Source organism: Manis javanica, chromosome 3, assembly GCF_040802235.1.
Source record: "Manis javanica isolate MJ-LG chromosome 3, MJ_LKY, whole genome shotgun sequence".
Taxonomy (NCBI): Eukaryota; Metazoa; Chordata; class Mammalia; order Pholidota; family Manidae; genus Manis; species Manis javanica.
In genome coordinates, this window is record NC_133158.1 from 44,937,485 (window position 1) to 44,963,606 (window position 26,122).

The window sequence follows — 26,122 nt, forward strand, 5'->3', positions numbered from 1 at the left end:
AAATACAACCCTCCAAGAGTGACCCAGGAAGAAACAGAAAATCTAAACAGACCAATTACCAGCAACAAAATTGAAGAGGTAATCAAACAACTACCCAAGAACAAAACTCCTGGACCAGATGGATTCACCACTGAATTTTATCAGAAATTTAGAGAAGACATAATACCCATTCTCTTTAAAGTTTTCCAAAAACTGAAGAGGAGGGAATACTCCCAAACTCATACTATGAAGCCAGCATCACTCTAATACCAAAATCAGGCAAACATACCACAAAAGAAGAAAACTACAGACCAATATCCCTGATGAATATAGATGCAAAATAGTCGACAAAATATTAGCAAACTGAATTCAAAAATACATCAAGAGGATCATACACCATGATCAAGTGGGATTCATCTCAGGGATGCAAGGATGGTACAACAGTCGAAAATCAATCAACATCATCCACAACATCAACAAAAAGGAAAAAAACCACATGATCATCTCCATAGATGCTGAAAAAGCATTCGAGAAAATTCAACATCCATTCATGATAAAAACTCTCAACAAAATGGGTATAGAGGGCAAGTACCTCAACATAATAAAGGCCATATATGACAAACCTACACCCAATATCATACTTAACAGCAAAAAGCTGAAAGCTTTTCCTCTAAGATCGGGAACAAGACAAGGATGTCCACTCTTCCCGTTTTTATTCAACATAGTATTGGAGGTTCTAGCCACAGCAATCAAACAACACAAAGAAATAAAAGGCATCCAGATTGATAAGAAGTCAAACTGTCACTGTTTGCAAATGACATGATATTGTACATAAAAAACCCTAAAGACTCCACTCCAAAACTACTAGAACTAATATCTGAATTCAGCAAAGTTACAGGATACAAAATTAATACACAGAAATCTGTTGCATTCCTATACACTAATGATGAAGTAGCAGAAAGAGAAATCAGGAAAACAACATTCACAATTGCATCAAAAAGAATAAAATACCTAGGAAAAAACCTAACCAAGAAAGTGAAAGACCTATACCCTGAAAACTACAAAACATTCCAAAGAGAAATTAAAAAGGATACTAATAAATACAAATTCATCCCATGCTCTTGGGTAGGAAAAATTAATATTGTCAAAATGGCCATCCTGCCTAAATCAATTTACAGATTCAATGCAATCCCTATCAAAATACTGACAAGATTCTTCAACGAACAGGAACAAATAGTTCTAAAATTCATATGGAACAACAAAAGACCCTGAATAGCCAAAGCAATCCTGATAAGGAAGAAAAAGCAGGGGGGATATCGCTTCACAACCTTAAGCTCTACTACAAAACCACAGTAATCAAGACAATTTGGTACTGGCACAAGAACAGACCCATAGACCAGTGGAACAGAATGGAGAGTTCAGAGATTAACCCAAGCATATATGTTCAATTAATATACAATAAAGGAGACATGGATAAACAGTGGGGAAATGCCAGCCTCTTCAACAGCTGGTGTTGGCAAAACTGGACAGCTACGTGTAAGACAATGAAACTGGATTACTATCTAACTCCATACACAAAAGTAAACTTGAAATGGATCAAAGACCTGAATATAAGTCATGAAACCATGAAACTCTTAGAAGGAAATATAGGCAAAATTCTCTTGAATATAAAGATGAGCAACTTCCTCATGAACATATCTCCCTGGGCAAGGGAAACAAAAGCAAAAATGAAAAAGTGGGACTATATCAAACAAAAAAGAACAAATTCAGATGGTCAACAGGCACATGAAAAGATACTCCACATTGCTAATCATCAGAGAAATGCAAATTAAAACCACAATGAGATATCACCTCACACCAGTTAGGATGGCCAACATCCAAAAGACAAACAACAGCAAATGTTGGTGAGGATGTGGAGAAAGGGGAACCCTCCTACACTGCTGGTGGGAATGTAAATTAGTTCAACCTTTGTGGAAAGCAGTATGCAGGTTCCTCAAAAAAATAGAAATACCATTTGACCCAGGAATTCCACTCCTAGGAATTTACCCTAAGAATGCAGGAGCCCAGTTTGAAAAAGATATATGCACCCCTATGTTTATTGCAGCACTATTTACAATAGCCAAGAAATGGAAGCAACCTAAGTGTCCATCAGTACATGAATGGATAAAAAAGATGTGGTATATATATATACACAATGGAATATTATTCAGCCATAAGAAGAAAACAAGTCCTACCATTTGCAACAACATGAATGGAGCTAGAGGGTATTATGCTCAGTGAAGTAAGCCAGATGGAGAAAGACAAGTATCAAATGATTTCACTTATCTGTGCAGTATAAGAACAAAGAAGAAACAAGGAAGAAAACAGTAGCAGAATCACAGAACCCAAAAATGGACTAACAGTTACCAAAGGGAAAGGGACGGGGGAGGATAGCTGGGAAGGGAGGGATAAGGGGAAAAAGTGGCATTATGATTAGCACACTTAATGTCGGGGGGGGGAGGCACGGGGAAGGCAATACTGAAAAAAAAGTAGGGACAACCATTTAGAGTAGCACGTTTGGGAAAACTGTGCTAGAATTAATATTACAGTGAGAAATACAGTACAAAGACTAGAGCCATTAAGGTTATGGTCTATCCTCAATAATCGAAAGCTGTTCACCAGTTCACAAAGAGAACAATCCTGTTCATTATGAGGAATGTAATTCAAAAAGAGAAAGTAAGTAAATATTTACAAAAACTTTAGAAGGTCCATTAGGAGAAGTAAAACTGTCTTTATTCAGGCAGATGGAGAACACAGAAGTACCCCCATTCTTCAGCTTAAGTATAGCATTGTAAGAAGAAAAAGAATTCAGCAAGTCAAGCTGATGCCACCGCCACCCACGTATCACATTAGATTGTCAAGCCAAAACAACATTCACCTATAGAAAATAGAGATCAGGATAATGTTATAAATGGATCTCAGTTGAGAACAAGACTGGCAGAAAGTATAAACACCATTGAAAGCAGCAGTGGCGGCCCTCATCAAACCATTTCTTCCTCACAACAGTTAGGCTTAAGTTCAGTGAGGATCCTGGCCACAGGAACCCCAACTTCCCCACAGAACGTCTGACAACTCTTTGTAGGACTTCAGAGAATAGGCTTAGCGGGCCCTGTATCAGTGGCTCTTATGTCAGTTTTCAGCCAATCATGACTGGAATTGGAGAAATGAGTTCTCTAATGGAGACCATATCTAAGCCAGAGACACCATGGAACGTCAGCAGTGACCAGAGATGTGCCCAGAACTGAGTGACTCAGAGCCGGTCATGGACCCTCTCAAGACCGGCACACCTAGAAGGCTGTACTGAAAGGCAAGCTGAAAATGAGTCTGCCTCAACCATTCCCAAAACTGTGAGATGAGGAGGGACCAAAGGAAGACACAGTTCAGTGGCACTGAATTTACCTATCCTTAGCTTTGTCCTCTTGGGTCTACTATTGACACTGATGATGATAGTGATGATCATATACAGGGTTGCATTAAAAAGCAGACTATTGTTCCCAGAACTAGGGGTACATCAATAATCAGAATGAATTAAGTAAAATCTGCAGTGTTTTTTCAGTGACTGGCACAAGCAAAGAGCTGGCAGTTACCTCCCATGTACAAATTTTATAGCCATCATATTGCTCATTAGCTCTGAGAGGCCTGGACTTGTTCTGTATGTTCGCAGCCTGTTTTAGGATCCAAGAGAGCTAAGAATGACTGAAGTATTAGGATCTCTTGGAAAACTGCACTTTAGTATAGCTGAATATTCCAGCATTCTTGTGTGTGTGTGAATATGAGTGTGAGGAGCTAATCAGAAATAAAAATATAATGCTATAATTTGAGCTGTTTTGCTGTATTGTTAACTTGTTTTAAAAAAGCATTTGTGCAAAATTTCATAATGCAAATACTAAATTTCACTACAGGCAGCACAGTTTATATTGCTAGATGGTGGTCAAACACCATTGTGAATGTACTAACTGCCACTGCATTGTACACTTTAAAATGGTTAGCTGCATGTTACTGTGAATTTCACCTCAATTTAAGAAAAATATTGCTAGAACCAAATAACTTTTAAAACGTTCTTATTTGAGTCATTGTTACACTAAGCCCTTCTGAATGTGCAAAATTCAGGTTAAAATTTTTCTTACTGTTATTTGTGCAGCAGACTTCACTTAAACTTCAAGTTTTCCCAGGCTTTGTGCTAACTCCAGAAACTTATCGCTAAATGAACCTTTCATTAGCATTAAAATTTTTTATTTTAAAATAACTTAAAACTTATTTTTAAAATTGCAAAAAATAAAATGGTATCGAAACACCCAATATCCTTTTCTGAGATTCCCCTGCTTTAACATTTGAGCCCATTGGCTTTATCATGTTTTCTCTTTCAGTATGTCATGAAGAATACTCTTCTCTATAATTTACTACATTCAGTGAACTTTTTTTGTTATTTTTTTATTGAGGTACATATAATAAAATGCACAAATCTGAGTGTACACCTTGATGATGACGTGTATACACTCATGTAACTCAGTAAAGTTAGCGTTGATACCACACTTGAATCTGCCCTCCATGTTCCAGTTTTGTCAGTTGACTGAAGAATGTCCTTTGTCACATTTCCCCCTCCAGCACAAGAGCCAGCCCAGGGTGAGGTATTGCCGCTCACTGACACGTTCCTTTGGACTCCTTTAATCTGGAACATTTTATACCCTTAGTCTTTTATTACACTGGCATTTAAAAAAAATACAATTCCCTTGCCTTAAAAGAAGCTTTTTAAGAAACTGATGAACTATTTTCCAAAGTCGTTGTACCATTTTGCACACTTACCAGCAGTGTTGAGTCTGGACACTCTGCATCCTTGCCAGTATTTAGTATCTTATCTTAAATTGGAGTCATTCTAATAGATGTGCGTAGTACCTCATTATCATTTTTTGTTATATTCACATTTCTGTAATGATATTGATATTGAGCAGGTTTCGATGTGCTTATTTGTCATTCTTATATCTTGATGAATATCTGTTCAAATCTTTTGCCCCTTTTTTAGAGTTGTTTATTTTCTTAGTATAGAATAGTTTTGAGTTTATTCTGGATACAAGTCCTTTACCTAGTATATTCTTCCCAAATATTTTATCAGTCTGTGGCTTGTCTTTTCATTCTCTTAAAAGTGTCTTTTGAGGAGCAGAAGATTTTAAAATATAACAGAAAGCAGATCACCCTGAAGTTGAGGGTGTGACCAATGTTGACTGAAAAAGGACAGAAGGGATCTTTTCATGCTGATTTACATGTTCTGAAATTGGATTATGGTAATGATAGCACAACTCTAGACTTACTAAGAATTGTTGAATTTTACACATAAAGCAAGTGAGGTTTATGCAATGGGGTTTTTTTTACAACTAAAAAAATTTTTTAATGTAAGGTATTAACGCCTTTTGTGTGTCAGAACCTTTACTAACTGCAGGGTGTAATATGGTGAACCACATGTCCCGGTCCTTGTTCTTGTGGGGCTTATGTAAACAAATAACAGTAAGTGCCATAAATAATTGACATCACACAAAGTATTTAGAAGGGACACATAGGCTTATCTGAGTAACTGTCTGTGCCCTAGTTCCAAGGTTGGATGATGGGTTTATGGGTGCTCATTAGATTGTTAGTAAACAATTTAAAATAAAAGAGGGTTATGTATCAAATAGTGGTAGTGTGCATTCTTTAAAACTTTTTTCAAAAAAGTAGCATGGGATGCTATTAAAAACAGAGGAGGCTTATTTAATGGGGGATTGAGCATGCACGAATTAACAAGGGATTTCATGTACTGTTGACCCTTGAACCAACTCAGTGTGGAGCTGCCTGGGTCTACTTCTTTCTATGCAGTCTTTTTCAACAAATATACTGGAAAAAATGTGGAGATATCCAACAATTTTATTTTCTCAGCTTGCTTTATTGTAAGAATACAGTATATAATTTATACATAACATACAATATATGTGTTAAATTTTTTATGTTATTGGTAAGGCTTCTGGTCAACAGTAGGCTATTAGTAGTTAAGTTATGGAGGAGTCAAAGTTTTATGCAGATTTTCGACTGTATGTGGGGGTGGGCACCCCTAACCTCCAAGTTGTTCAAGAGTCAATTGTACTTCATCTTTTCATCTCACACCCATAGAAAAGTACACTAGATTAATGGGTCTGGGTTAGAAATTTCTGAAATATACAACCTTCTGATCCCCCTGCCTCCCCTCACAGCCGTGAGCTCACTGGCATTGCACTGAAAAGGGGCAATTCTCTTTTCCCCTGACACCAGCTCCCGGTTGAGAGAACTGGAGTCCACATCAGGTTCACCAAGATTACAAGGCAAGTATACAAGTAAACAGACTCGTCTACAAGTCTGCGCTTCCTTGTTCCCATTAGGGATACTGATGGCAACAATAGCCCTGCTGGCTCCTGCTGGCCAACAGGAGAGGTACATTTTGATGATGAGAAAGCACTCCTTAGATCAAACCTGAACGCATGGTATTTCACACAGAGTGGTAGGGAGAGCTGATCACCCAGCCTGGTACCCCTAAAAGGAGCAAAGAGCATTTCACAACATGCAAATAGGATCAAAACAAGCAACAGGAAGATGATGCAAAATGATGTGACAATAAAGACCATAAGTCATGAAATAAAAGATTTTTCATTTTTTATTGAGCCTAGATTACTCTTAGGCTCAATAAGCAGGAAAACACATGTAAGACTCATCTACTCTTGCTAATTATGCTGTATCTGGTTTCCCTGAACAGAAAGGACAATGAGAAGTCATCACATGAGAATAACATCTTATATCATTAACTATAATGAAATGTCATGTTATATTCCATCTCTTCCCATTTTTTCCTTAATGAAAATTATACATGAATTCTTCATTGACTACAATGCTTCTGAGAAAAGATTCAGAAAGAAATCTTTCTTTAAATGTAAAAGTGGCATTGAGAATATTTTTTTTTTCCTGTTTGTAGATGTTATTCTGGCCAGAAATCCAAACCACAAAGGTGGTCTAAGCAAACTTGAAAGAGTTTCCTCCTGTAGGTTTATGAATGGGGCATCCTGCAAACCAGGCCAGCTGAACACGCCTCTACCATTGCCCCTGATTTTAGGGCTCACACAAGCCAGGGAAACCTTAAACTCTTTCACGTGATTTCAACAGTCAGGTAGAACAAGTGCCCCATAACAAGTAGTAGAATGTTTCTACTCAAGTCTCAAATATTACAAAGTGGCTGCCTAATTGTGGGGTTATTCTCTTTTGAAGCCACAGAAGCTGAGTGGTCTAGAAGAGATGCAGGGAGTGTTCCTGCTATAGGTTGAATGCTTGTCTCCCCCAAACTTTAAGTTGAAACCTAATCCCCAGTAGGATGGTATTTGGAGTGGGGCCTTTGAGAGGTGACTAGGTGATTGGGGTGGGGCACTCATGAATGAGATTAGTGCCCTTATAAAAGAACCCCCCCCCCCAAGAACTCCCTCACCCCTTCCATCATGTGAGGACACAGAGAGAAGACAGCCTTCTATGAACCAGGAAGTGGGGCCGCACCAGACATCGAATCTGCTGGCACCTTGATCTTGGACTTCCCAAATTCCATGACCATGAGAAATTAAGTTCTGTTGTTTATAAGCCACCCAGTCTGTATTTTTTGTTAGAGCAGCCTAAACAGAGTAAGATACTTCATTTCCATATTTGGAAAACCAGGCTTCACTTGTGAGCTGGAAAGAATGTGACAAATTTCTAACTTAGTATTCTCTGTAAAATAACAACCAGTGCTGTGAACTGCTGGAAGGGAAAGCTTGTAATAATTCCAATGATCTTACCTAATAACAATTCATCATATAGTCATGTCTCCATAAAGTTTGCAGGCAGGCTAGAAACATTCACTGCATGGGTTCTGCATCCATTGGTCATTTTAGGCTCTTTGTGTTCTGGCAGGTCTTTTCAACTAATTCAGCACAATGATCATGGGGAGCTCCTGTACCAGGGCCTCGTCTGCTTCCCTTGCAGCTCATGCTTCTCCAAGAGCTTGAATATCCAATAGAGTGCTCTGACCATCACCTCCCCTCCTACCTTCTCTTGCTCACAGGCTTGTCTCACACCTGCTCTAGTTTATCTTCTACCTTCACCACATGAACAGACTGGCCCAGAGAGTGGGCATTTTGAAACAGTACACTACAGCACAGTTCAGTGGGGTCTGGAACTGTTTCCACTTCCTCCCTTCCTTTCCTGAACTTCAGTCTCATTCCCACCCTACCACTCACTGAAATGGCTCCACCAGGACATCTGGCAACATCCACAGCAGTCAATGCAGTAGGCACTTGGCAATCCCTACTTGACCTGTGGTTTCAGCCATCACCCACACACCTCTTTCAGCTCTCTCCTTCTCCACTGCTCCAGCCAGTAGATCCAACTGCTGGACACTGGATGTTCCCCAGGCACATCAAACTCAATGTGTCAACACCAAACCTGCTTGCCCTCAAACCCCCTGTCCCTAACTGGACAAATGGCTCCCCATCCCCACATTCTAGTGGACAAAGATGATTATCAATCCATCTCCTCTTTTTCCTTTCTGACGGAGCCCTTATTTTTGTTCAGGCTTCCACTCCCTCCTCTCCTGCTCCTATACCCAACTCCAGGGGTGAGCCTGATTTGGTCTAATGGTATCCTATTTCCTTTACACATGACCCAATTTTGACTAATAACTAAAGGCAATGAGTGAGGCTTCTGGGAAGAGAGACTTTCTTTCTCTGGATGCTGTAATTCCGGACATGACATCTGGAATTCCAATTCCAGACTGAGGATGAAGCCAACTTGGGAAGAGGCACAAAAAACGGGGAGAATAGAACCTGAGACTGTGATAAAACATTAAGCTGCTGAATCCCCCAGTCTGAAATATTCTGTAGTGATAGATAATCCACTTTCTTACTGCTTATGCTAATTTGTGTTTCTATTACTCAGAGCCAAAAGCATCTCTCCTCTCCCCGGTATATGATCCACTCAACAGTACTGTCCATTTCCTCACCAAAATATATCCCAAACTCTCCCTCTACTCGTCTCCATCCCCACTGCCAACATCGTCATTCACTGCCTAAACAACTGTAAACTGTGTCACTGGTCTCCTGGGACTGTGCCCAATGACATGACTCCACATCCCACCCTCTGTCCTGACCTCTGCTTGCAGTCCAGATCAGTGGTATCACTTCCCCACTACTGCCCTTCCTTGCTTCCTCACTGCCCTGTGCATCCTGGCCATTGCCTTCTTCTCTAAGCACATTTCCCTTCTTAAAATACACCAAAGTTGCTCCTACCTCAGGACCTTTGAACCAGTTGTTTCCTCTGTCCAGAAGGCCTCACCCTCAGATTATCTCACCCTTCACTTGGCTGCTCAGAGGCCCTCCCTGACTATCCCATCCACAGCAGCCCAGTCAGCAGGCCTCCAGCATGCTCTACATTGTGACACTTTCTTCCTTCAAGGCACTGTCACTACATGAGAGTATCTTGTTTACTGCTTTATCATATTCCCATTAGAACAAAAGCCCCACGAGGACAGCATGACTCTGGTGGTCACTGCTATGTCCCCAGTGCCTCGGACAGTGCCTGGCACCAGGTAGGCAATCTGCTGTCTGTATTTAATTCTACTTCCTCAATTTCCCTCAGAACCCTGTCTGTCACCATTTGTGCCCTGCATTAAGCTCATAATTCTCCTGTCTAGAATCTCTGCAAGAACCTCCTCACTAACCAACCAGCCTGAATCAATGCATAGTTTTCCAAAGTGGAGCATGTGACACCAGGGTGGAGTGGTGGCAAGGACGCCTCTGGGCTTATATACAAACATCCTGGGATTTTTTTTGTTTTCATATCATCAACATTCCAGATCATTCAGCACAGATTCCCATTTTTGACCAAATACTGCCTATTTGTAGCACCTGTGTTGGGTGCGCAGTTATGTTTGGCACCAAGTAAGACCAGCTGACCACAGTTGTACCTGTTCTTTTAATGTAGAAACCTACTCACATCACAAAGGTCTGAACAAATAATCAATTCATTATTCAGTTGAAGTATTCAAGCTTGTCAGTTGTACAAATAGTGTCAGAACAATGTCTACATAGATCATATGGGCCACATGCCATATGCATTCAAGCGATTTGCTTTTAGCAAACTCATTATTCATATTAATGTTGTTGATTTGAATTGCATTGGTTTTAGAGAGATTTTGGATTCAAAAATTAATTTTGGCTTTGTAGTTGTTTAAAAGCTCTAAGCATTAAATGTTGTAACTTTTTTTTTTAAGTTGGCAACAGGGTCTGCAAGAACATTTTGTTGTTTTAAATAATGTGTCAAATGACATATATGTATGTGGTTATTCCTTGAAGAATCTTTGTAGGAGCAAAAGACTGGACACAACTTGGAAGTCCATTCAGTAGAGAATGGGTTTTAAAATGGTTGGTATATCTATCTATGCAATGGAATACAATGCAACAATAAAAAAGAGGAAGAAATTTGTAAGTACTAATAAGAAACAAATTCCATCATGAAAAATGCAAGGTGCCAAATAGTGTGAAAATAAGAATATATATATATATATACACACACACACACACACACACACATATATAAGTATCTTTGCTTATATAGGCGTAAAGTATTTCTGGATGGATATATGAGCAGCAGCCACATTGGCTTCTCCTTTGGAGAACTAGCTATGTAAGGGCACAGAAGTGAAACAGAGACTCCTTCTTTGTATCTTTGGAAGTTTGAACCACATATAAGTATTTTCTTCCAAAAATAAATGAAAATATAAAAGGTAGTGTCTGTAGTTACTACATAGGCATCATAAACTGAAATGCCTTCAGAGGCCAGGAAGAAAATACAGGTGAGAAAAATCACCAGGTCTGGATTCTTCAATGAACTAGAACAAACAGTTCTAAAATTCATATGGAACCACAACAGAGACCGAATAGCCAAAGCAATCCTGGGAAAGAAGAACAAAGCTGGGGGGATTACGCTCCCTGACTCCAAGCTCTACTACAAAGCCACAGTAATCAAAACAATTTGGTACTGGCACAAGAACAGACCCACAGATTAATGCAACAGAATAGACAGCCCAGATATAAACCCAAGCATATATGGTCAGTTAATATATGATAAAGGAGCCATGGATATACAATGGGGAAATGACAGCCTCTTCAACAACTGGTGTTGAGAAAACTGGACAACATGTAAGAGAATGAAACTGGATTATTGTGTAACTCTATACACATAAGTAAACTCAAAATTGAATATAAGTCATGAAACCATAAAACTCTTAGAAGAAAACATAGGTAAAAGTCTCTTGAATATAAACATGAACAACTTTTTCCTGAACTCAGGCAAGGGAAACAAAATAAAAAATGAACAAGTGGGACTGCATCAAACTAAAAAGCTTCTGTACAGCAAAGAACAGAACAAAAAGGCATCCTACAGTATGGGAGAATATATTCATAAATGACTCATCTAACAATTGGTTAACATCCAAAGTAATAAAGAACTCATACACCTCAACACCCAAAAAACAAACAACCCAATTAATAAATGGGTGGAGGACCTGAACAGACATTTCTCCAAAGGAGAAATACAGATGGCCAACAAGCATAAAAAAAGATGCTTCAGATGGCTAATCATCAGAGAAATACAAATGAAAACCACAATGAGTTATCACCTTACACCAGTTAGAACAGTCACTATCCAAAAGACAAGAAATAACAAATGCTGGTGAGGATGTGGAGAAATGGGAACCCTCCTACATTGTTGGTGGGAATGTAAATTGATACAGCTGTTGTGGAAAGCAATCTGGAGGTTCCTCAAAAAAATAAAAATAGAAATACCATTTGACTCAGGAATTCTACTCTTAGGAATTTACCTGAAGAAAACAAGACCCCTGATTCAAAATGACATATGCACCCCTATGTTTATCACTGCACTGTTTACAACAGTGAAGATATGAAAGCAACCTAAGTGTGATGAATGGATAAAGATGATATGTACCACAGTACATGTACACAGTGTAATATTATTCAGCCATAAAAAGAAAAGAAATCCAGCCATTTGCAACAACATGGATGGATTTAGAGGGTATTATTATGAAATAAGCCAAGTGGAGAAAGACAAATACCAAATGATTTCACTTATTTGTGGAATATAAAACAAAGCAAAACAGGAGGAACAGAACAGCAGTAGGCTCATAGAAACCAAGATGAAGACTAGTGGTTACCAAAGAGGTCGAGGAGGGTGGGAGTGGAGGGAGAAGGGGATTAAGGAGCACAATAATTCGAAATCACAATATAGGTTGGTCACAGGGACGGAAGTACAGCACGGAGATTACAATTAATGATGCTGTAACATCTTAACACTTGATGAACAGTAACCACCCCGGAGGGGGTAAGGACTTGATAATATGAGGGAATGTTGAACCACTGTGCTTAGTTATTTGAAACCAACATAAGATTGTGTATCAATTGTACTTTAATTTTTTAAAAAATCAGCAGGGCTGGAACCCTAGCCAGCTGGATAAAGGATGCCTCCTTAAAGGTTAGGAGGTCAAGTGCAGTCTGTGGAATGCACATACAAAGGAGGCCAGAAGAAGGTGAAGGGCTGAATTTCTGTGTGAAATCATGTGATTTTGAACTGTGGCCAAAAAAAAAATGTTTAAAACTTCGCTCCTCATATAAACCCATAAATGTATACATACCCACATAGCTCAATTTTCACAAAGTGTAGGCATCAGTGCAACCAACGTCCAGATCAAGAAATAGAACCAACCCCCTAAAGTCTAGTTACAAGTCCCCAGTGTCACCCCCAACCTATCTTGACAAACAGATTTGTTTTCTTCTGCCTTTGTAAATTATGAATGAAATCACTCTATGTATTCTTTTGGGTCCAGCATCTTTTAACATTGTGCTTGTGAGATTCATCCACATTTGTTGTGTGTAATTGCGCAGTCCATTCTCAGTGCTGAACAGTTTTCCCTTTATTCATCCAGTCTCCTGTTGCTAGTTTGGGCCTATAAAAGTAATTGAGCTGTGAATACTCTACTTCAATCAAGTCTTCTGGTGAACAGATGTGAGCATTTTTGGGGTATGTTTCTAAGAGTGGAATTACTGAGTCATAGAGTGTCTGCTTAGTTTTAAAAGATACTACCAAACAGTCTTTCTACTGAGTTCTTTGGTTACTTTTTGTGCTTGCATTGCCAACTTTATGTGCTAAAGCAAGTGTCTGTAGGCTACCAGCTTGTCACCTCTGTGCTCGTGCATCTTCAGTTTTCATTGGAGAAAGACCTTTATGAGGTTAAGTTCAGATCTCAGGATGCCATTCCCTTTAAGACCTTGCAGTGGATAAGGGCCAAACTCCTTAGCCTGGCACAAAATGCCTTCTGCAGGTGTCCTTTCTCATTTTTCCTCTACTCTTCACTGTCCATTCTCTACACCATCCTGCTACTCTGGAGGCTCCGGAGGGTAACTGCATCCTCCTAAGTCTGCGTGCCTTGGCATGTGCAATCCCCTTGCCTGTAGCTTCCTTTCCCTTACTAGGCCAATCTGTGTACTTTGTCTCCCCACTAAACTACCACTCCCAGTCCTTGGGATACATGCCCAATGTGTAGTCTCTCTACTCCAGGGCCTATCATAATGCCTGGCACAGGGCAGATGCTCTGTACATGTCCATGCCCCAAACTCAGACACTCCATGATGTGAATCTTTTTTTTTTTTTTCAGGTAGTAGAGAGGAAAGAGGAAAGGATACATTTTAACCTACCCAGTCCCCCCACCCCCTCCCCAAGTTGTTCTCCTCAGAGACTACCACTGACACCACTTTCTTGTGTATCCCTCCTGAAATTCATTGAGTGTATAACTTTATATTCAGTATAGCTATATTCCATAGACGCTACGGAGAAAATGGGGCAGAAAACGTAGATAGGGAGCTTCACTTTTTAAAGTGAACGGCTGGAAAAGGGCTGAGAAGGTGAAATTTGGCGAAGGAGGTGAGGCCCAGGAAACAGCAGGTGACAGGCTCTGGGAATCAGTGAAGTGGGCCAGCTGCAGAGTGCTCTACAAGCCAGTCTAAGGGCTTCAGACCTTCTCGAATAAGAAGGGAAGTCACTAGAGTTACTGACTAGCAGCCACACGGTCCAACCAGTGGTTTTCAAACTTCACTTCCCCCATAAAAAACTGCCTCTCTGTGGCAGCTCAGCTCCGTTCTGTGACGGTGCCACCATTTATCCCGGCATCTTTAAGGATGGACAGTTGGTCTGTGTCCAATGTTTTGGGCTAAAAGTACTCAGTAGATAAAATGAGAGTTCCTGTGGCCAGGATTCTCACCTGGCTGTGGTTGACTAGCTCACTGCACACCTGTGGGCAATACATGGCTGTTGACTCTATAAAAAGAGCTCCACCCAGTGCTCTGGGCATGACACGGTGGCAGAGCTGCAAGGCTGCAGGAGAGCAGAGCAGAGGCTGGAGTGGTGGCAGCGCCTGGGACAGAGACCCAGAGGACAGCTGCGCAGGACGACTGTGCATAGAGGCCCAGAGGACAGCTGTGCGGAACGACTGTGCAGAGAGGCACGACTGTACATACAGAGGGGCCCAGAGGCAGAGACTGGCTTGCTGCATGAAGACCTGCTCTGAGTGAACGGGCTTTTAGTGACTGACCTGTCACATGGAAATAAAGTTGGGTATAAACCTTTCACCCCAAGAATGTTTTGCTGTCATTTTTTTTGGTCACACTGAATCCATAGCAAATTTGCCCGGGGGCTAAAACCCATTGGCAAGACATACTCCCACATCTCTCACTTTCCAAGAATCCCAGCTGATAATCTGCCATCAAAACTTCTATTAACTCAATTCATCCTATTTTAAATGTAATTTTTTCATTAACGAAATAGGGTAATATGCGACCTCACTGGTTCCGGGGTTTCCAGCTCAGGCTCAAAAAGAGCCTTAAGTTCTTTTCCCACTTTAAAAGGTGCTTAGGTGAAAAACAGCACGTGGTCGCCGGGTGACCCCACAGGTTAAGAACGGCCGGAGGTGGGCGGCCCCCGGCCTGCTGATCTTCAGCGTAAGAGGAGAATAGCAGTGGGCACAGAAGAGTCGCAAAGACTCGCGCCTGCGCAGAAGTGCCCGGCGCCTAGCCCACGCCAGCTTTCCTTCCCACGACCTCCCCTCCGGCGCCTGCGCAGTAGGACCCGCTTCCCATAGGCATGCGAAGCTGGGCTCCCTAGATAGCCTTTCTTGCCGACAGAGGTGGAAGAAGTTACCTGGCACTTGATCTCTCCCCTCCCAGTAACAGTAAGTCTCCCAGGAGCTAGGGACTCGTTCCCTGCGGCTTTTAGGGTTCTGGCGGGCTCCCAGATCTCCAGGAAAAACATGGGCGGGACTACCCGCCACGTGGTGCGCCTCCGCCAATCGGCACGCAGACCGCACTTTGCGGCTCGGCTTCAAACAAACTACCGTGAGGTGAGAGCGGCCTCTGGGGTCCCGCCCCCTCGCCTGGGTCTGGGGCCCCGCGAGACGGCGGGCGGGGGTTGGGGGCGCGAGGGCGGGGGCGGGTGCAGTGGTCGAGTGACAGCCTGCCTTGCCTATTCCGGGCTTGGGCTGCGGCGCGGTGGGCCCCGCAGCCAATAGGATGGGGCGGGGGGCGGCCCGGCAGCGGGAAGGGGGAGCCCGAGGCCGGGAAACGCGGGGGGGAGGGAGGAGGGGGCGGGCTCCCAATCCGGTTCCATCCGGTTCTCCCACCGCCCCCGCGGCGGGTCGCAGCAGCTCGGGCGGCGGGAGGAGCGGCAGCGGCCAGGCAGCCCAGCTTCGCGAAGGCTCTCGGCGCGCCGCGGCCCGCAGGCAACCGGCACGCGCCCGCCGCGCCTGCACGATGCCCAAGAGGAAGGTGAGCGCCGTCCGCGGCCCGCACACGCCCCCTCCGCGCTCCGGCGTACGCGCCGCCCCGCAAGCCCGGGCCCCGCCGCTTCCACTGCGGCGCCGGGGCCTCGTGGGAGGCGCGGGGCCTGCCCGCGCGCACGGCGGCCCGAGCGCGGTGTTCTGGAACGTTCGGCGGCTAGGGGCCGGATGGGAGATTCGAACGGGCGGTGGGAAGCCGCTGACGTCACGCGGCCGGCATTGTTCTCGGGGCCCCGTAGCTGCGGCGCCCACTCGCCCTGTGCTTCCTCCCGCAGGTCAACTCCGCCGAGGGCGCGGCGAAGGAGGAGGTAAGAGGCGGCCCTGCGCCTGGGGCGGGTCTGTCTGCGCGCATCCCTCCCTCCCCGCTCATTCTCTTTTCTCTCCCAAAGCCCAAGAGGAGGTCGGCCAGGTTGTCAGCTGTAAGTAACGCGACCCCAGACGGTTTCTTTTCCGTGGGACCGTCCCTGGTGAGGAAACTGAGTGCTCCCTTTGCCTTTCAGAAACCTGCTCCTGCAAAAGTGGAAACGAAGCCAAAAAAGGCGGCAGGAAAGGTAGGTTTCCACCTTAGACCAGCAGACCGGACCGTGGTGTCTCCGAAATGCTGCAGCGCTCCTTGAGGCGTGACTTTCTCTTAATAAAAAGACATGACCAGCGACTCTGAGGTCGTGACACTGTTAGTGTCTAATATCTTGGCTTTGAAAGTCTCACTGTAGTCAGTAGTTAGCTGTCACAGTTTCCTGAAAAGTGGACGATGTATCCTGTTTGCCTCCCTAATTTTTATATTATAATAATTTTGGTAAACAGTTTGTCTATAGCCTGGGTTAATACAACGGATATAGTCATTCTGGTTTAGGGAGTGTAATGGGTTGTGTTAATGCTGCCGAAGAATTTGAAAAACTTAAAATAATTGAAGATACTAATAATTTTAGGTTATAGAGGAAATCCATTCTTTACGTTGTGTACCTTGTGGCTAGCACTTGTGCGTTCTTTGCATGCTTGTTGTTTCCCTTCGGCAAGAACAGCAAAGTTAGGACTGAGGCCTGGAAAAAGGGAATACATAGGTGTTTGTAAGTAACATTTAAAAGCCAAGGTAGGGGATCCTACATGCAGGGGTGGATGGGTAGATAAAGAGTTGTGTTTTCTGAGAGCATAACTAACAGTATTCCGAGAATATTTTATTGGGCAGTTGTGTGTGAAGGAGTTAAGTCATTTTATCCTAACAGTGTCTGACTTAATCATAAATATTGTGATGGTCGTTGCTCTGGAATAGATTCATGATTGCATTATTCACGTTACAGGTCTTTGGAATGAAGTTGTCCTTTGGTATGTGTATGCTTGAAAACAAGTTGGAAAAGCAAAATATACGTAAATCATTATAATTTCGATTTGGGGTATAGTATTGAAATGATCCTCTGGGAAACTACTATGTTCTTCAGGGGAAATTCATGGTGTGACTCATTTCTGTTCACTCAAAACAGAGTTTAAATTTGAAGTCTGCCAAAAAAAAAAATCCTTAACACCATCATCATCCCTCTTCTAAAAGTGCAGGTAGAGCTTAGCACTGCATGATCAGTTTCCTTCCTCCATTTCTCTATTGAAACATTCATGGTGTTGGGCTGACTGTAAAATGTTTACTTTTCTTCAATACAAAGTTCTGCTTTGTGATTTTTTTTTTTCTTAAGGGGAAGAAGGTATAAAGCATGGTACCTTAACTTAGAATTTCTTACACCAGAAGATAATGCAGTAATTCTCTGTACACAAAGAGTATCTCAAGTTTTTCAGGAAAACTGAAAGAATAGCAGATGTTGCAGATTGTTGGCACGAACAGTGTAGTATTATCCTGCTTTGAGTCTTTTTTTTTTTTATCTAATTAGCTGAAATACTATGCCCATTTCCCTCTTAAAATTTTCTTCCTTATTTACTTCTGCCTATATTTTGGTCTGCCCTAAAAGTTCTTTTAAAATGAAAACAGTTGAGATTTTACCCCCAGTTGGGTTTGGGATGTGAGATACATTCAACATATTTCTTTCTGAGAGGCCAACAGGTAAGCCTTTATGTCTTTGTTCCTTGAGGAACAAACTTGTCAGTTAAGTTTTCACAAAGGAAAAATGGGAGGGGTGGTTGCTTTATTTTTTATAATACATCTTTGTCATCATAATCCAATTTAAAGCCTTAAACAGAAGGGAAAACTTTTATGTATTGATTATCATTCTACTGGGACACAATGTTAACAAAGCATGTGTGTTCCAGTGTGCATCTGACTTGTGTAATTTTCTTAATAAAAGTATTTTGAGGGTTGAAACATTAGGAAAGCATGTTGATTTTTGTTTCCATCAAGCTTTCTAACTAGTAATGTTAAAAGTGGTGTTTTAGCTCAGGTTATTTAATCAAGGTTATCTTTCACATTTAAGGTTTTAAATTTTTTTTTGGTTATTAGAATAGTAGTAATGAAATTAATGAGAAACCTGAAGAAACAAAAGAACAGTTTTAAGTACAAAAGCTATTGTGACAGTTCATGGTAGCCATATATGTAGCAGTATTGTCCCAAATATGATGTTTACATAACTTAATATCCTAAAGACATGGAAAATTTAGTAGCTGTGATGCTTACATGTGGAATGTCACCTTTGGTACAGAATACATTGCACTGATATTTTCCCCCTCTTTAACATTGGAGTTGTTTGTCCAAGCAGGAGTTCTGCTTGTCTGTCTGTGGCAAGTATTGGGTCAGTACTGAGAGGGGTCTTTGATACAACTCACCGATGATCTAATTTAATTTAGCTGTTCCTGCATTCTTTATTTGCAGGGAATACTAACAAGTGTTAGGCTTCCCTTCACCTGAACATTGATGGATGGTGTCCAAAAATACTGATTCCTATTGCTTTAAAGTGGTTTAAATTTTTAACCTCTTTTATCCTCATACTAATACCTGTGCTTTTCAGATTCCCCACCTAAATGAAAATGATAGACTCAAAATTGATACTTTCAGCTATTTAGTAAATGATACCAAGGGATAACTGTAGCAGGATACCCTGACCGTTACAATGTGGTATTTTTTTTTCAGGTGAAGAGTTAATTGTGAGGGTAAATGTCTGAACAGGACAGTGGTTATTTGACAGTCTGATTATTGTTAATGCTCAAGGGAAGTTTGGGGGGTGGGTAGGGTTACAGTGGGATGAAGTTTCCTGCAACTATTCTCTTTATTTGTTTGATCATGTGGAACTTCAGAAAGTAGTGGGTGACTGAGAAAGTGAAGTTGTGTAGCTCAGAATTTAGGTTTGATCAAGTCCAAGGATGCTTGGTATGTCAGTACTGTTAGATAGTTCTCCTTAGCATCCCTTGTCCTGATGACTGGGGATGGACCTTAAGGTGTCTTGTGTAGAACGTCTGCTAAATAATGCAGGCTGACATGTGACACAGCATTACCATCACACCACCTGTGAATACTGTCTCTATAGCAAGTCAGAAAATAATAGGAGTACATTTATACTTAATATACTCTTACTCTGTCATAGGATAAATCTTCAGACAAGAAAGTGCAAACAAAAGGGAAAAGGGGAGCAAAGGGAAAGCAGGCCGAAGTGGCTAACCAGGAAGCTAAAGAAGATTTACCTGCAGAAAACGGAGAAACTAAAAATGAGGTCAGAAGTGCTCTTGTGATTTTGACTCAGAACAGTAGATAATCAATTGGGTATTATCAGTAGCAGATAGGGTAGCCTTTACTTTTTATAATTGTGCAAAGTTTTGTAACTGAGTAATTGTTTTATGAATTAGATCATATTTGAAAATACATATGTAAATTGCTTCTTTTTAAGTGAGTGAACAAGAAATAAGTTGGCCCTTGGACATCACAGGTTTGAACTGCAGGGGTCTGTTTATATGAATTGTTTTCAATAAATATATTAGAAAATTATTTGGAAGTCTGACAATTTGAAAAAACATTGCCTTTTCTTTTGTGAGAATACAGTACCTTAATACATACACAAGACATGCATTAATTGATTTTTTGTTACTGGTAAGGCTTCTGATCAACAAGCTATTAGTTAAGTTTGGGAGGAGTCAAAATATGTGTGGATTTTTTACTCTTCGGTGTGTGTTGAGGGGGTGGGAGGTTCAGTACCCTTAACCATCACTTTGTTCAAGGGGCACCTGTACTTGCTGTTTTACCAGTAACATCCCCCATTTGTGTTGTACTAGTGTTGATTGTTAAAATTCCTGGTGTGGGTTGTTAAAAGGATTTAATTTACTCGGTGGTATAACACTCACTTCTCTTTATTTCACATGACCCTGGGGCTTGTTTAAACTAATCCTGGTCTCCTATTGCCATCTGTAGAACTACTATTGTTTTGTTTTTACATTCTGTATATTGCTTTAGAATTTAAAAGTTCCCCTCATTGGGCACATTTTTTTACAATTTTATTTCTAATAAAAATTTTTTCTTAAAAGTAGCCACTTGTCTGGGAATAATAACTCCCAGTTCAACGAATCAAAAAACTTATTTTAAGCTATGAGGAACAGAGGCTTTTTCTTAAAAATATAAGTGTGCTTCAAGGTTTTGATAAATAGCTTTTTCTAAGCCACGCTTTTTTTTTTAGGTTGGTTAAACTAGGAAAGATAAACCACAGTATCATTTTTAACTTTTATATTTATAGATGAAGTTTTAAAGTAATCAAGTATTTATTCCTAAATTGTAAGACTTGCTATCACAGTTTACATTTTCTTGTTTAACCCACTTTAAACATTATGCAATATTAAGATGACATTATACTGCTGTTCTAAATTATTTGAACTTCTAATACATGTTACCAAGCTGCAGTTGATTCTCATTATTCATCATGGTTTGTGTCCTGTAAGGTTGCTGTGAATTCTGAACCACCTGCACATAGGTGAAATACTGGGTTAGATTCTTATACTCTGATCACAGCATTTCCATTAGCTGATGAATGCACACCCTTACTGTATGTTTTGTCTGTGGCATGTATGCCACTGTTACGTTAACATCAAACTCAGAGCCAACAGAAATAGCACTGTAACTCATGCCTAAATGCCTACTGAAGCTACCCAGCGTATATTTCTCCACAAAGCACATCATATTCATCTCAAACTTAGCAATACTAGACAATACTGTGCTTGTCCCAAAAAAGTTAAATATTGCACCAAAAAGACTGGAGAAAAGACACAAAAATAGAAATAGAACTGAAATGAGACAGAATAGCATCCGCTGGGAAAGTACTTGGAGCAACTCAGATTTGTTGCTGCTCTGTGTCTGTGACCATGGAAGTGGCAAGAGTTGATTTTGGTGTTATAAATTTCAGTGAATAGGTGAATTTACAGGTAAAGAATCCAAAAATAATGAAGATTGGCTGTGTTTTTAAGACCTAATAGTTACGTATAGTAAAACTTAGATGTGTTAAATGCTGAAGACCTCCATGATCTTAGCAGTAATGTGAATCATTTTCCTTTCTGTTTTGGTCATTACTTTTCCTTTGATTTGCAGAGTCCAGCCTCTGATGAAGCAGGAGAGAAAGAAGCCAAGTCTGATTAATATCATATACCATGTCTTATCAGTGGTCCCTGTCTCCCTTCTTGTACAATCCAGAGGAATATTTTTATCAACTATTTTGTAAATGGCAAGTTTTTTAGTAGTTCTAGAAACATTTTTAAGAAGGAGGGGATCCCACCTCATCCCATTTTTTAAGTGTAAATGCTTTTTTTTAAGAGGTGAAATCATTTGCTGGTTGTTTATTTTTTGGTACAACCAGAAAATAGTGGGGTATTGAATATGGGACGCTTTGATTGTCTTGGGTGTCAGCTTAACATTCCATAATGGGAGTAGTTTTTATATCCTGTAATATAAACATAAACCAAATGGCAATTTGGAGTCAGTTGTGCATTTAATATATCTTGAACATTTTAAATTACTTCTACTCCTGTGTTGTCTCTGGTAGGTTTCCTAAAGAAAACCACTCCTTGATCTTGGCTCTCCTGTCAGAATTGTGTGCACTCTGTAACATCTTTGGTCTTGGTAGTCCAGTTTTCCTAGTAACTTTGTTAATGTGCTGTGAAAGATTAAAAATCTACATATGTAGTGTATATGATAAGTTGTGAATTAGTGAAACTGATGTAACAGCATATCAATATTTGAAGATACGGTACTTGATATCCTATTAAGGAAAACTTGCCTCGAAAGTTTAAGCTGGAAAGTCACTGGAATAACTTGAGAAAAAAATCACAGTTACATGATTTTCTAGATATTTGGTATGTACGTTAAGAATTGTGTACAGATTAAGATGTCTGTGTACTGACCCTCAAATAAAACCTCAATTCTAAAAGAATTTCTTGAAGCACATGAATTAAGTTCTGGCTTAAATTTTATGTCAAGAATTTCCACATTTGTTCTTCCAGAGTTTCTTAAAACTTAAGTCTTTGATTTTTAATACTTGAACACCTACAATGTGCTCTAAAGGTGGTTTAGTAATGAGAAAACAAGTCATGTCCTCTGATGCAAAGTAAATATGTAATTATTCACTCATGTGGTAAGCTTGTAAGTACAGACTAAACTAGAGTGAGATCTGGTTTGGTTCGTGTGCATATTTTCAAGATTTGCTTTCATGTATATCATACTTCCATTATTGTGATCTACACAACCTTTAAAAGTGGTATAGGACACCTGCACTGATTTGCCAAATAGAAAACCAGGTCTGGAGAAATTTTGCTGTGGTTACTGCTAAAAGGGGAGACTTTGGAATAAAGTTTAAACCTCTACATGTGACATTTTTTCTGTGGATTGATTGGCAAGAGGCAAGAATGCTTTAAAGGCAGGCACCCGAGTGTCACAGCTCTGGAAGGACCATCGTATACGCCATGAGTGACCATTTTGAATGTGTTCATAGGGAGCAGTGAGGTGTGGTGGTATAATATACAGAAGGGTGAGACAACAGAAAAAGTAATGAAAAGGCACACTAACACCCAAAGGAGGGCTTTGGCAATCCCTGGGGAATGGAAAGGACTAGAAGCCAGGGTCCCCATGGTGGTCATTCTATGGAGGGCCTAAAACTTGGAAAGAAAATTTTGCCTTTAATTTCTTAATATAGATAGATTAGTTTTTGAATATGAGAGTTTATACATCGAAGGGAAACATTTCCTCTCATTGCATGTCAGTTCATGCAGTGCTTTTGTACCAGAACTATAGCATCTGTCCACCCAACTCTCCTATCCATTGGAATGGTGATAAAGGAGTTTTTTTTTTTTAAGTCACAGCTTTTCTCAGTTGTACTCTAATTGCTAATAATATATTTAAAGAGGTTTTTTCTTTAAAAAAACGGTTTTTCGATGTACAAGTTGATATCTAAAAGAAACTATCTCTAGGAAATGGATTGGGAGTACTTGTAGATCATCCTTGAGTATTATGGTAAAATGAACCCACTAATCACTGTCCAAGGAAAACAATTACATTTCTTAAAAACCACTGTGGCATATTTTCTGGGATGACTACTTAACAAAAACTCAATCTCCCTTTCAATGAGTTCTGAACAATAATTGATAGGTGGTTGACTGGACATCAATTCAGACATCCTAAAAGGACAAGGAAGACAACTTTTTAACAATGCAAACAAATCAGACAGCTTTTAGTTAAGTAAAACACAAAACTACAGTAGCCCTGCTTGTTAGGTTGAATTGGACCTTTCAAGGGTGACTTAATGGGGACTTCAGGCACTGGACCTGCCTAGTACTGAGATTGATCATTTCAAGGAAGCCCCAGGGAATAAATACTCGTTGCAGTGCTGGGAAAGTGTGCACAAGTGTGGGTTTGTGGGGCAGAAATGAGGGGGATTGGGCAAGTGCACGGAGGAGAAATGTGTATTGTGCAAGTCCAAGAACCATTCATACTGGGAAGAAACCTGGGATGTGCAGACAAGCTAAAAACACCCATGATTCACTTACTAGACAGCTACTTAAAGGCTCACTTTTCTCAGGTCCATTGCTGACAAGAATACACAAAACGGGCCATTATACATTATCTTTTGTAATTTCATACTGTGAATTTTCCCCTATGTCACTATATAGCATTTGTAAGTGTTGCGTAATACTTAGAGAATGCAATTTGTCATTTAGACATTTTTCCCATTAAAATGCATTGTGAAACTAAAGGATGGGTAATTTATGTACCCTTTAGAGATCCTAAAGATAATCCACCTATCACCATCCACAGTTCCATGAGTTTGTAGTTAAAATGCTTAATTACAAGAGAGTTGAAAGTTGCAAAACATTAGGCTTAAGTAGGTAATGAACCTTGTTTGATGGGAAATAAATCAGCAACAAACTGGTTTTCAGATTGTGGAAGATTAGGATTACGTTTTTTAAAAAACCTGAAAAAGGTAAAAATCATTTAATCCCAAAAGCTAAAACAATTCTTTCAGATGAGGTTAATTTTCTTCATGTATGTTTGGGTTTTTCTTTTTTTTTTAATTTATTTATTTTATTAAGGTATTATTGATATACACTCTTACGGTTTCACATGAAAAAACAATGGTTACTACATTCACCCCTGTTATCGTGTCCCCCCCATACCCATTGCAATCACAGCCCATCAGTGTAGTAAGATGCACAGAGTCACTTTTTGCCTTCTCTGTGCTACACTGTCTTCCCCCTGATCACCCCACACCGTGTGGGTCAATCATATTACCACTGAATCCCCTTCTCCCTCCCTCCCCACCTGCCCTTCCCTGCCCCACCCCTTTGGTAACTGCTAGTCCCTTCTTACATTCTGTGAGTCTGTTCCTTCAGTTTTGCTTCATTGTTATACTCCACAAAAGAGAAAAATCATTTACTACTTGTCTTTCTCCACCTGGCTTATTTCACAGAGCACAATATCCTCCACCTCCATCCATGTTGGAAATCGTAGAATTTGTTTCTTATGGCTGAGTAGTATCCCATTGTGTATATGCACCACATGTTCTTTATCCATTCATCTACTGATGGACACTTGGGTTGCTTCCATTTCTTGGCTATTGTAAATAGTGCTGCAATAAACATAGGGGTGCATCAAGTCTTTTTCAAACTGGGCTACTGCATTCTTAGGGTAAATTCCTAGAAGTGGAATTCCTGGGTCAAATGGTATATCTCTCTTGAGCTTTTTGAGGAACTTCCATACTGCTTTCCACAATGGTTTAACTAATTTACATTCCCACCAGCAGTGTAAGAGGGTTCCCCTTTCTCCACAACATCACCAACATGTCTTGTTGTTTGTCTTTTGGATGGTGGCGATCCTTACCGGTGTGAGGTGATATCTCATTGTGGTTTTAATTTGCATTTCTCTGATGACTAGCAATATGGAGCATCTTTTCATGTGTCTCTTGGCCATCTGAATTTCTCCTTTGGAGAAGTGTCTTTTCAGCTTCTCTGCCCATTTTTTAATTGGATTATTTGCTTTTTGTTTGTTGAGGTGCGTGAGCTCTTTATATATTTTGGATGTCAACACTTTACTGGATCTCATTTATGAATATATTCTCCCATACTGTAGGGTACCTTTTTGTTCTATTGATGGTGTCCTTTGCTGTACAGAAGCTTTTCAGCATGATATAGTCCCACTTGTTCATTTTTGCTTTTGTTTCCCTTGCCCGGGGAGATATGTTCATGAAGAAGTCACTCATGTTTATGTCCATGAGATTTTTCCCTATGTTTTCTTCTAAGAGATTTATGGTTTCATGACTTACATTCAGGTCTTTGATCCATTTCGAATTTACTTTTGTGTATGGGGTTAGACAGTGATCCAGTTTCATTCTCTTACATGTAGCTGTCCAGTTTTGCCAACACCAGCTGTTGAAGAGACTGTCATTTCCCCATTGTATGTCCATGGCTCCTTTATCGTATATTAATTGGCCATACATGTTTGGGTTAATGTCTGCAGTCTCTATTCTGTTCCACTGGTCTGTGGCTCTATTCTTGTGCCATTACCAAATTGTCTTGATTACTGTGGCTTTGTAGTAGAGCTTAAGGTTGGGGAGTGAGATCCCCACCCACTTTATTCTTCCTTCTCAAGATTGCCTTGGCTATTCAGTGTCTTTGGTGGTTCCATATGAATTTCTGAACTATTTGTTCCAGTTCTTTGAAGAATGCTGTTGGTAATTTGATAGGGATTGCATCAAATTTGTATATTGCTTTGGGCAGGATGGCCATTTTGATGGTATTAAT

General features: G+C 40.5%; 2 protein-coding genes across 6 annotated transcripts in view; one reads left to right on the plus strand and one right to left on the minus strand.

Moving 5' to 3' along the window:
- The window catches only part of GET1 (guided entry of tail-anchored proteins factor 1), a 97,960-nt gene that overhangs the window by 18,926 nt on the left and 52,912 nt on the right, over positions 1 to 26,122 (minus strand). The gene's annotated exons all lie outside the window — the stretch shown is intronic.
- Positions 15,338 to 22,700, plus strand: HMGN1 (high mobility group nucleosome binding domain 1). 5 transcript variants are annotated; one of them, XR_012129116.1, is made up of 7 exons: positions 15,338 to 15,493; positions 15,794 to 15,917; positions 16,204 to 16,236; positions 16,318 to 16,347; positions 16,429 to 16,479; positions 17,227 to 17,251; positions 19,444 to 19,503. XR_012129116.1 is itself a non-coding variant. In XM_037014732.2 (7 exons), exons 1-7 carry the CDS (start codon positions 15,404 to 15,406, stop codon positions 21,553 to 21,555), a joined length of 579 nt encoding a protein of 192 aa, XP_036870627.2. In that variant the 5' UTR covers positions 15,377 to 15,403; the 3' UTR covers positions 21,556 to 22,700. The 5 variants fall into 5 exon arrangements, 4 of the variants coding, with proteins under 4 accessions (XP_036870630.2, XP_073087430.1, XP_036870627.2 ...); XM_037014732.2 differs by lacking the exon at positions 16,318 to 16,347 and adding an exon at positions 21,426 to 22,700 and having other exon boundaries at positions 15,377 to 15,493; positions 19,444 to 19,569; XM_037014733.2 differs by lacking the exons at positions 15,338 to 15,493; positions 17,227 to 17,251 and adding an exon at positions 21,426 to 22,700 and having other exon boundaries at positions 15,747 to 15,917; positions 19,444 to 19,569.

Excerpts from the sequence above, each read along its gene's own strand:
- HMGN1 (XM_037014732.2), top strand. The coding sequence starts at position 15,404 with ATGGGCGGGACTACCCGCCACGTGGTGCGCCTCCGCCAATCGGCACGC. Across the intron at positions 15,494-15,793 it reads TTCAAACAAACTACCGTGAG|CAGCTCGGGCGGCGGGAGGA; the intron begins GTGAGAGCGGCC and ends GGCGGGTCGCAG. Across the intron at positions 19,570-21,425 it reads ACGGAGAAACTAAAAATGAG|AGTCCAGCCTCTGATGAAGC; the intron begins GTCAGAAGTGCT and ends TTTGATTTGCAG.